The following is a 12,224-nucleotide window of genomic DNA, read 5'->3' as shown; positions in this document are numbered from 1 at the left end:
AGCATGTAGTCCGTTAGGTTCAGTTTGAAATACGTGCGTGTGCGACCTCAGGGGACAAATGTAAGTTGGTTTGAGTTGTCAGTGAGGCGGTGGCCCTCACCCTAATAGAGTCATTTATTCTTAATGTTGTTCTGTCTAAATTCCTTTTCGGCCGCCACCTAGAAAAATAAGTTTGGATTTTTGCTGTAAATTAACTTCATCTTCGCTTCTGTAATTGTTTGTAATTTACTCCCCCTGAGACGTCGTCGCACGTATTTGTTTGATAAATAATAATGTAAATTCTTTCACTTTTTTGTACCTGCACTTTGCAGTTGTTTTGTAATTCTACTTAATGTAAATTTAACTTCTTACTTGGCAATGCTTTTATTTCGAGTCAACTGGGCTGTGCCCCCGTTTGAGAGTCAGTTGTTTGGATCGTTTACGGTGTAGCCGGCATACCTCGCAAATTATAATTGTTAACTAACACGTTTTGTCAAGAAAAGAAATGTTCTCAACTTATGTATGTGGCCTTGCCGCCTTGTTATCACTTAACTTAATGTTAAACGTAATGTTTTGATTTGAATTTCATTTTGAATAATTGTCTGTGTACCTGAAACCATTTACCTTGCATACCTGATCTGCTCCATTCACGTATACCCCAGTCCGTGCCAGGTTCAGGCCTCCCTTCACGTTTAATTAAAAAGGGTCCAACCCCCCCTTTACACCCTCTTCATTTGTAACTCTCAAAAATCTTGCGTATGCTGTCCAATCCAATTTCTAACACTTCCTTGTGATCCTTTAGAGTATTATCCTGCCACGATGCGCCTTAGTTTAGTGTCCTGCAGTACATTAACGATTACCAATTAGAAATATCACTACCACCCCTAATTTCTGTTAGGTTTTTCCTTCTTGCCACTCTCGGGACTTTTCATTTCCACGAAGCAGTCTTTGTACTATCTCCGGTACTTCTTAGTCTACTGCTTCGAGCTCTTCGGGTCTCTGATTTCGGACTGTAAATATGACCTTCATATTCATTCGAGGGACTGCAGGGAGTTATTTCATTTTTGAAGTGAAACTTCTTTTCTGAGGGGGCTACAATTTCCGGGCGTTACGAAAATTACGATCACATGAAAGGAAAAGTTAGGTATGGAGGGAGGGAACCAATATAGGAGGAGATTGCAAAGGAGATGTATACTTGAACACTTGCATGCTTGCTCACTTTCATACTTGTACTATTGCACACTTGCTATTTGCACCCTTGCATTCTTGTACACTTGCATACCAGCACACTCGCACACTTCACATTTGCGTACTTGCACACTTGCGTACTTGCATATAATTTTTGGATCTGCGACCTCAGCCAAAGAGAATTATGTTCCCTATACCTAGTAATATAATAGCCAGAATTTTCACTTATGTCGCGCCTGGACTCCACACACATTTTTGCGCTATCTGCTTCTTTCCAAATTAATTTTCTAGATATCTTTGCACAAATTTATCCTTTTCTGTAGTGCTCGTCTCTGTGATGCTATGAAGTTAATCTGCCCTGCGCAGCCGATGACTTCAGCTCGCCCACGACTCTCCCTGTCCACGGCGCGAACTCAAAGGCCACATGCCACCTGACACCGACCACCTGCCACCGGCCACCTGCAACTTGCCACTGGCCACTGGCCACCTGCCACAGGCCACCTGCCACAGGCCACCTGCCACCGGCCACCTGCCACCTGCCACCTGCCACCGGCCATCTGCCACCGGCCCGGCCACCTGCCACCTGCCACCTGCCACCGGCCATCTGCCACCGGCCCGGCCACCTGCCACCTGCCACCTGCCACCGGCCACCTGCCACCGGCCCGGCCACCTGCCACCTGCCACCGGCCACCTGCCACCTGCCACTGACCACCTGCCACCGACCACTACCAACCTACCTCCGTCCACCTGCCGCCCGCCACCTGCCACCGGCCCGGCCACCTGCCACCTGCCACCTGCCACCGGCCACCTGCTACCTGCCACTGGCCACCTGCCACCGACCACTACCAACCTGCCTCCGTCCACCGGCCACCGGCCCGGCCACCTGCCACCTGCCACCTGCCACCGGCCACCTGCCACCTGCCACTGGCCACCTGCCACCGACCACTACCAACCTGCCTCCGTCCACCTGCCGCCCGCCACCTGCCACCGGCCCGGCCACCTGCCACCTGCCACCCGCCACCTGCCACCGGCCCGGCCACCTGCCCCCTGCCACCTGCCACCGACCACTACCAACCTGCCTCCGTCCACCTGCCGCCCGCCACCTGCCACCGGCCCGGCCACCTGCCACCTGCCACCTGCCACCGGCCACCTGCTACCTGCCACTGGCCACCTGCCACCGACCACTACCAACCTGCCTCCGTCCACCGGCAACCGGCCCGGCCACCTGCCACCTGCCACCTGCCACCGGCCACCTGCCACCTGCCACTGGCCACCTGCCACCGACCACTACCAACCTGCCTCCGTCCACCTGCTGCCCGCCACATAACACCGGCCCGGCCACCTGCCACCTGCCACCTTCCACCTGCCACCTGCCACCTGCCACTGGCCACCTGCCACCGACCACTACCAACCTGCCTCCGTCCACCTGCTGCCCGCCACCTGCCACCGGCCCGGCCACCTGCCACCTGCCACCTGCCACCTGCCACCTGCCACCTGCCACTGGCCACCTGCCACCGACCACTACCAACCTGCCTCCGTCCACCTGCCGCCCGCCACCTGCCACCGGCCCGGCCACCTGCCACCTGCCACCTGCCACCTGCCACCTGCCACCTGCCACTGGCCACCTGCCACCGACCACTACCAACCTGCCTCCGTCCACCTGCCGCCCGCCACCTGCCACCGGCCCGGCCACCTGCCACCTGCCACCTGCCACCTGCCACTGGCCACCTGCCACCGACCACTACCAACCTGCCTCCGTCCACCTGCTGCCCGCCACCTGCCACCGGCCCGGCCACCTGCCACCTGCCACCTGTCACCTGCCACCTGCCACTGGCCACCTGCCACCGACCACTACCAACCTGCCTCCGTCCACCTGCTGCCCGCCACCTGCCACCGGCCCGGCCACCTGCCACCTGCCACCTGCCACCTGCCACTGGCCACCTGCCACCGACCACTACCAACCTGCCTCCGTCCACCTGCCGCCCGTCACCTGCCACCTGCCACCGGCCACCTGCCACCGGCCCGGCCACCTGCCACCTGCCACCTTCCACCTGCCACCGGCCACCTGCCACCTGCCACTGGCCACCTGCCACCGACCACTACCAACCTGCCTCCGTCCACCTGCCGCCCGTCACCTGCCACCGGCCCGGCCACCTGCCACCGGCCACCTTCCACCTGCCACCTGCCACCGGCCACCTTCCACCTGCCACCTGCCACCGGCCACTTGTCACTGGCCACCTGCCACCGACCACTACCAACCTGCCTCCGTCCACCTGCCGCTCGTCACCTGCCACCGGCCACCTGCTACCTGCCACTGGCCACCTGTCACCGACCACTACCAACCTGCCTCCGTCCACCGGCCACCGGCCCGGCCACCTGCCACCTGCCACCTGCCACCGGCCACCTGCCACCTGCCACTGGCCACCTGCCACCGACCACTACCAACCTGCCTCCGTCCACCTGCCGCCCGCCACCTGCCACCGGCCCGGCCACCTGCCACCTGCCACCTTCCACCTGCCACCGGCCACCTGCCACCTGCCACTGGCCACCTGCCACCGACCACTACCAACCTGCCTCCGTCCACCTGCCGCCCGTCACCTGCCACCGGTCCGGCCACCTGCCACCGGCCACCTTCCACCTGCCACCTGCCACCGGCCACCTGCCACCTGCCACTGGCCACCTGCCACCGACCACTACCAACCTGCCTCCGTCCACCGGCCACCGGCCCGGCCACCTGCCACCTGCCACCTGCCACCGGCCACCTGCCACCTGCCACTGGCCACCTGCCACCGACCACTACCAACCTGCCTCCGTCCACCTGCCGCCCGTCACCTGCCACCGGCCCGGCCACCTGCCACCGGCCACCTTCCACCTGCCACCTGCCACCGGCCACCTTCCACCTGCCACATGCCACCGGCCACTTGTCACTGGCCACCTGCCACCGACCACTACCAACCTGCCTCCGTCCACCTGCCGCTCGTCACCTGCCACCGGCCACCTGCTACCTGCCACTGGCCAACTGTCACCGACCACTACCAACCTGCCTCCGTCCACCGGCCACCGGCCCGGCCACCTGCCACCTGCCACCTGCCACCGGCCACCTGCCACCTGCCACTGGCCACCTGCCACCGACCACTACCAACCTGCCTCCGTCCACCTGCCGCCCGCCACCTGCCACCGGCCCGGCCACCTGCCACCTGCCACCTTCCACCTGCCACCGGCCACCTGCCACCTGCCACTGGCCACCTGCCACCGACCACTACCAACCTGCCTCCGTCCACCTGCCGCCCGTCACCTGCCACCGGTCCGGCCACCTGCCACCGGCCACCTTCCACCTGCCACCTGCCACCGGCCACCTGCCACCTGCCACTGGCCACCTGCCACCGACCACTACCAACCTGCCTCCGTCCACCGGCCACCGGCCCGGCCACCTGCCACCTGCCACCGGCCACCTGCCACCTGCCACTGGCCACCTGCCACCGACCACTACCAACCTGCCTCCGTCCACCGGCCACCGGCCCGGCCACCTGCCACCTGCCACCTGCCACCGGCCACCTGCCACCTGCCACTGGCCACCTGCCACCGACCACTACCAACCTGCCTCCGTCCACCTGCCGCCCGCCACCTGCCACCGGCCCGGCCACCTGCCACCTTCCACCTTCCACCTGCCACCGGCCACCTGCCACCTGCCACTGGCCACCTGCCACCGACCACTACCAACCTGCCTCCGTCCACCTGCCGCCCGTCACCTGCCACCGGCCCGGCCACCTGCCACCTGCCACCTGCCACCTGCCACCGGCCCGGCCACCTGCCACCGGTCACCTTCCACCTGCCACCGGCCACCTGCCACCTGCCACTGGCCACCTGCCACCGACCACTACCAACCTGCCTCCGTCCACCTGCCGCCCGTCACCTGCCACCGGCCCGGCCACCTGCCACCTGCTACCTGCCACCGGCCCGGCCACCTGCCACCGGCCACCTGCCACCTGCCACTGGCCACCTGCCACCGACCACTACCAACCTGCCTCCGTCCACCGGTCACCGGCCCGGCCACCTGCCACCTGCCACCTGCCACCGGCCACCTGCCACCTGCCACTGGCCACCTGCCACCGACCACTACCAACCTGCCTCCGTCCACCGGCCACCGGCCCGGCCACCTGCCACCTGCCACCTGCCACCGGCCACCTGCCACCTGCCACTGGCCACCTGCCACCGACCACTACCAACCTGCCTCCGTCCACCTGCTGCCCGCCACCTGCCACCGGCCCGGCCACCTGCCACCTGCCACCTGCCACCTGCCACCTGCCACTGGCCACCTGCCTCCGACCACTACCAACCTGCCTCCGTCCACCGGCCACCGGCCCGGCCACCTGCCACCTGCCACCTGCCACCGGCCACCTGCCACCTGCCACTGGCCACCTGCCACCGACCACTACCAACCTGCCTCCGTCCACCTGCTGCCCGCCACCTGCCACCGGCCCGGCCACCTGCCACCTGCCACCTGCCACCTGCCACCTGCCACTGGCCACCTGCCACCGACCACTACCAACCTGCCTCCGTCCACCAACTGCCCGCCACCTGCCACCGGCCCGGCCACCTGCCACCTGCCACCGGCCACCTGCCACCTGCCACTGGCCACCTGCCACCGACCACTACCAACCTGCCTCCGTCCACCGGCCACCGGCCCGGCCACCTGCCACCTGCCACCTGCCACCGGCCACCTGCCACCTGCCACTGGCCACCTGCCACCGACCACTACCAACCTGCCTCCGTCCACCGGCCACCGGCCCGGCCACCTGCCACCTGCCACCGGCCACCTGCCACCTGCCACTGGCCACCTGCCACCGACCACTACCAACCTGCCTCCGTCCACCTGCTGCCCGCCACCTGCCACCGGCCCGGCCACCTGCCACCTGCCACCTGCCACCTGCCACCTGCCACTGGCCACCTGCCACCGACCACTACCAACCTGCCTCCGTCCACCGGCCACCGGCCCGGCCACCTGCCACCTGCCACCGGCCACCTGCCACCTGCCACTGGCCACCTGCCACCGACCACTACCAACCTGCCTCCGTCCACCTGCTGCCCGCCACCTGCCACCAGCCCGGCCACCTGCCACCTGCCACCTGCCACCTGCCACCTGCCACTGGCCACCTGCCACCGACCACTACCAACCTGCCTCCGTCCACCTGCTGCCCGCCACCTGCCACCGGCCCGGCCACCTGCCACCTGCCACCGGCCACCTGCCACCTGCCACTGGCCACCTGCCACCGACCACTACCAACCTGCATCCGTCCACCGGCCACCGGCCCGGCCACCTGCCACCTGCCACCTGCCACCGGCCCGGCCACCTGCCACCGGCCACCTGCCACCTGCCACTGGCCACCTGCCACCGACCACTACCAACCTGCCTCCGTCAACCTGCTGCCCGTCACCTGCCACCGGCCCGGCCACCTGCCACCTGCCACCTGCCACCTGCCACCTGCCACCGGCCCGGCCACCTGCCACCGGCCACCTTCCACCTGCCACCTGCCACCGGCCACCTGCCACCGGCCACTTGTCACTGGCCACCTGCCACCGACCACTACCAACCTGCCTCCGTCCACCGGCCACCGGCCCGGCCACCTGCCACCTGCCACCTGCCACCGGCCCGGCCACCTGCCACCGGCCACCTTCCACCTGCCACCTGCCACCTGCCACCTGCCACTGGCCACCTGCCACCGACCACTACCAACCTGCCTCCGTCCACCTGCCGCCCGTCACCTGCCACCTGCCACCGGCCACCTGCCACCGGCCCGGCCACCTGCCACCTGCCACCTTACACCTGCCACCGGCCACCTGCCACCTGCCACTGGCCACCTGCCACCGACCACTACCAACCTGCCTCCGTCCACCTGCTGCCCGCCACCTGCCACCGGCCCGGCCACCTGCCACCTGCCACCTGCCACCTGCCACCGGCCACCTGCCACCGGCCCGGCCACCTGCCACCTGCCACCTTCCACCTGCCACCGGCCACCTGCCACCTGCCACTGGCCACCTGCCACCGACCACTACCAACCTGCCTCCGTCCACCTGCTGCCCGCCACCTGCCACCGGCCCGGCCACCTGCCACCTGCCACCTTCCACCTGCCACCGGCCACCTGCCACCTGCCACTGGCCACCTGCCACCGACCACTACCAACCTGCCTCCGTCCACCTGCTGCCCGCCACCTGCCACCGGCCCGGCCACCTGCCACCTGCCACCTGCCACCTGCCACCGGCCACTTGTCACTGGCCACCTGCCACCGACCACTACCAACCTGCCTCCGTCCACCTGCCGCTCGTCACCTGCCACCGGCCACCTGCTACCTGCCACTGGCCACCTGTCACCGACCACTACCAACCTGCCTCCGTCCACCGGCCACCGGCCCGGCCACCTGCCACCTGCCACCTGCCACCGGCCACCTGCCACCTGCCACTGGCCACCTGCCACCGACCACTACCAACCTGCCTCCGTCCACCTGCCGCCCGCCACCTGCCACCGGCCCGGCCACCTGCCACCTGCCACCTTCCACCTGCCACCGGCCACCTGCCACCTGCCACTGGCCAATTGCCACCGACCACTACCAACCTGCCTCCGTCCACCTGCCGCCCGTCACCTGCCACCGGTCCGGCCACCTGCCACCGGCCACCTTCCACCTGCCACCTGCCACCGGCCACCTGTCACCTGCCACTGGCCACCTGCCACCGACCACTACCAACCTGCCTCCATCCACCGGCCACCGGCCCGGCCACCTGCCACCTGCCACCTGCCACCGGCCACCTGCCACCTGCCACTGGCCACCTGCCACCGACCACTACCAACCTGCCTCCGTCCACCGGCCACCAGCCCGGCCACCTGCCACCTGTCACCTGCCACCGGCCACCCTCCACCTGCCACTGGCCACCTGCCACCGACCACTACCAACCTGCCTCCGTCCACCTGCCGCCCGCCACCTGCCACCGGCCCGGCCACCTGCCACCTGCCACCTTCCACCTGCCACCGGCCACCTGCCACCTGCCACTGGCCACCTGCCACCGACCACTACCAACCTGCCTCCGTCCACCTGCCGCCCGCCACCTGCCACCGGCCCGGCCACCTGCCACCTGCCACCTTCCACCTGCCACCGGCCACCTGCCACCTGCCACTGGCCACCTGCCACCGACCACTACCAACCTGCCTCCGTCCACCTGCCGCCCGCCACCTGCCACCGGCCCGGCCACCTGCCACCTGCCACCTGCCACCTGCCACTGGCCACCTGCCACCGACCACTACCAACCTGCCTCCGTCCACCTGCTGCCCGCCACCTGCCACCGGCCCGGCCACCTGCCACCTGCCACCTGCCACCTGCCACCTGCCACTGGCCACCTGCCACCGACCACTACCAACCTGCCTCCGTCCACCTGCTGCCCGCCACCTGCCACCGGCCCGGCCACCTGCCACCTGCCACCTGCCACCTGCCACTGGCCACCTGCCACCGACCACTACCAACCTGCTTCCGTCCACCTGCCGCCCGTCACCTGCCACCTGCCACCGGCCACCTGCCACCGGCCCGGCCACCTGCCACCTGCCACCGGCCCGGCCACCTGCCACCTGCCACCTTCCACCTGCCACCGGCCACCTGCCACCTGCCACCTGCCACCGGCCACCTGCCACCTGCCACTGGCCACCTGCCACCGACCACTACCAACCTGCCTCCGTCCACCTGCCGCCCGTCACCTGCCACCGGCCCGGCCACCTGCCACCGGCCACCTTCCACCTGCCACCTGCCACCGGCCACCTTCCACCTGCCACCTGCCACCGGCCACTTGTCACTGGCCACCTGCCACCGACCACTACCAACCTGCCTCCGTCCACCTGCCGCTCGTCACCTGCCACCGGCCACCTGCTACCTGCCACTGGCCACCTGTCACCGACCACTACCAACCTGCCTCCGTCCACCGGCCACCGGCCCGGCCACCTGCCACCTGCCACCTGCCACCGGCCACCTGCCACCTGCCACTGGCCACCTGCCACCGACCACTACCAACCTGCCTCCGTCCACCTGCCGCCCGCCACCTGCCACCGGCCCGGCCACCTGCCACCTGCCACCTTCCACCTGCCACCGGCCACCTGCCACCTGCCACTGGCCACCTGCCACTGACCACTACCAACCTGCCTCCGTCCACCTGCCGCCCGTCACCTGCCACCGGCCCGGCCACCTGCCACCGGCCACCTTCCACCTGCCACCTGCCACCGGCCACCTGCCACCGGCCACTTGTCACTGGCCACCTGCCACCGACCACTACCAACCTGCCTCCGTCCACCTGCCGCTCGTCACCTGCCACCGGCCCGGCCACCTGTCACATGCGCTGCGTAGCGGTTCCCTTGCCGCCCCTCGCAATCGCGTAGCGAAAACCATAACGATATGGTGTTGAAAAGCGTGGCAAGTCGACCTTCGGTCACGCCAGAAAAAATTACAAGTTTCTTGAATTATTATTAAAATCAACATAAACTAAATGAGCTCATTAACAAAAAAGAGTTTAAAATATTACATTTAAAAATAAACCTTTAACAGAAAATTACATTAAATACAATGCAAACTTTATACAAAAGTTACCAGGCTCACTGGTAACACCAAATGGCCTAGAACGACATTAAGACACAGTGAGGGTGATGCAAAGTCGAGAAAGGGAGTAAAGGACATAATCTGTAATCCCAATGTCTCTCCTCTTGCCAGCAGCATCACATCTGTTCCCAAGAATATCATACCAGTCGCTATTAAAAGTTGGTGATCTTATTGTATTTTTCCCCGGTCAGTTGCGTTGCTGGTTTACCTTTCCGTTCAGGTTGATGGGGGAGGGGTGTATGTGAGCAAATATATAGTCATACACAGTTCTCCTGCAGTCCTCGTTTGTACGAGGAGCAAGGCGATGTGCTAATAGGGATTATGGGTAGTCAGATAAAATAATTGTATTGTTTTACTGCTTCCCAGAATAATGCTTGAGAGATTTTTACAAAATTAATTGTATCGTACCTTCCGAATATCCTTTCTAAAATATTTGGTCACTAATGAGCCCCTTTAAAATATCTCAATTCGTACTGAGAATAAAGTTGTGTTAAATTTAAAATTATATTTACGAATGCAACATTGTAATGTAAATACAATTAATTATAAGATTGGAGTGTTTTCTTTCCAAAGGTGATAGCACATGCGACTAGAGAGAGGCCTACCTGAGGAATGACACTGATGTTGATGAGTAGAGAAGTCACGAAGAAATGCACTTGAAAGGGCGGGTACTGCAGTCTGGCGAGGTCCTGGCACTGCGTGATCGAGCCCAGCCAGAAGTTGTTGCCCCACAGCAACTGTGAGCTGTAGCGTCCACTTGCGTCCCACACTGCCAACAACACACCAGTTCCCTGCTTCACCAGCACGTGCCTGGTTTACCAGCTCACACACCTCACCTCTCTGCTTCCATCACCACACCAACAACACACCAGTCTGCCTGCATCACCTCCTCACACACCACACCTCTCTGCTTCCATCGCCACACCAACAGCAAACCAGTCTGCCTGCATCACCTCCTCACACACCACACCTCTCTGCTTCCATCGCCACACCAACAGCAAACCAGTCTGCCTGCATCACCTCCTCACACACCACACCTCTCTGCTTCCATCACCACACAAACAGCAAAACAGTCTGCCTGCATCACTTCCTCACACACCACACCAAACTGCCAAACTGCCCGCTCCACGAGCACACAAAATACACTTGTCTACTTGCTTAATCAGCACACAAGCTGCAATTGTTTCCTGACTTAAAACTGCACTCTAGCCACACAAGTCTGCCTGCACTCACCAGCAATCACATGACACCAGTAGTATACAGAAGGGCATCCGGCTGTGCAGCATGGCATTCCGACCGCCATCTTGGATTGTGACATCACGGCAGCCATCTAGTGCGACCTTGACCTTGACTCTGGTGGTCATCTTGGATCTGCCATCTTAGATTTCGCCATTTTGTTTTCTAGAACTTTCCGACATTTTGAATTATGCTATTTTGAGTTCAAAAACTTTCCGACATTTTAAATTATTTTGTCACCGTTAAAATTTTCGTTAATTCTGCCATCTTGAAAGTACATAATTTTTGTGCTAGAAAATCAGAAAAAATTTAAATTCATAAAAACAATTAATACATAAAAACATTATCATATATAATTTTAAAAACGCATTGCAATCTTCTTTATGGTAGCCATTTTGAAAATCCATAACTTGTACCAGAAAATGTAAAAAAAAAAAATTAGTTGTCTGTAAAGTCGGTTTACAGATGATATTTTAACGTGACAACGTCATGACATAACATTGATGAAATGATTACATACTTTTATGAATAAAATTGAATAATTTTTATTGAATTATCACTATTTTGTATGGATACATAGAAGGAGTGAAATGAAATCTACAATTTAATTGATAAATTTACTTTTATTTGCACTCATTAATTCAAATATGTTTACCTATTACTTCAACGAAGAGATTATTTTAACTATAACTTTTATACATGTTTACTATTTAACTTTATCCAATCTGTGTTTTTCTGTTAAGGATAGGACGATGATAGTAAAAGTAGGAAACGAATGGGAGTGTTTCAAGTTTAATGTGCCTCCAAAAAGTCAAATCGATGGTTGTTCCAATCGAGTGGAAGAGAGATAGATGCGGGGTAAGCGTACAATGAGCGTAACGGGACACAGCGTAACGGGACACTTTTTCGTGCGTGCAGCCCGCGTTCATCGATTTATTAGACGTCACGTCAAAAATATTAAATTTAAAAAACACTAGCTGTGCCCGTGACTTCGTCCGCGTGGAATAGTGTCTTTGGGTACCAGTTTTATTTATATAGGCTAATTATTTTACAAATAAGACACATACGTATAAATACCTTAACTTATTAAATTATTAAAGTATATTATTAGATAAGGTATAAAGTATTAATATGAGTTTATTTAAGTACATTTTTAAAAACTAGGTTTTTCGTTTACCCATCTTTTGCCAAAAC

At 61.2% G+C, this 12,224-nt stretch overlaps 1 protein-coding gene across 1 annotated transcript in view; it reads right to left on the bottom strand.

Annotated features, from left to right (window-relative positions):
* LOC134542677 (O-acyltransferase like protein-like) overlaps positions 1–12,224 on the bottom strand; it is a 101,747-nt gene that overhangs the window by 79,908 nt on the left and 9,615 nt on the right. The window contains exon 2 of the mRNA XM_063387119.1: positions 10,400–10,563. Within this exon, the coding sequence (XP_063243189.1) occupies positions 10,400–10,563 (164 nt within the window). The remainder of the gene's footprint in view (positions 1–10,399; positions 10,564–12,224) is intronic.

This window comes from Bacillus rossius, assembly GCF_032445375.1.
Source record: "Bacillus rossius redtenbacheri isolate Brsri chromosome 9 unlocalized genomic scaffold, Brsri_v3 Brsri_v3_scf9_1, whole genome shotgun sequence".
Classification (NCBI taxonomy): domain Eukaryota; kingdom Metazoa; phylum Arthropoda; class Insecta; order Phasmatodea; family Bacillidae; genus Bacillus; species Bacillus rossius.
Note: the sequence above shows the minus strand (reverse complement) of the source record. Positions and strands in the feature narration are given on the sequence as shown.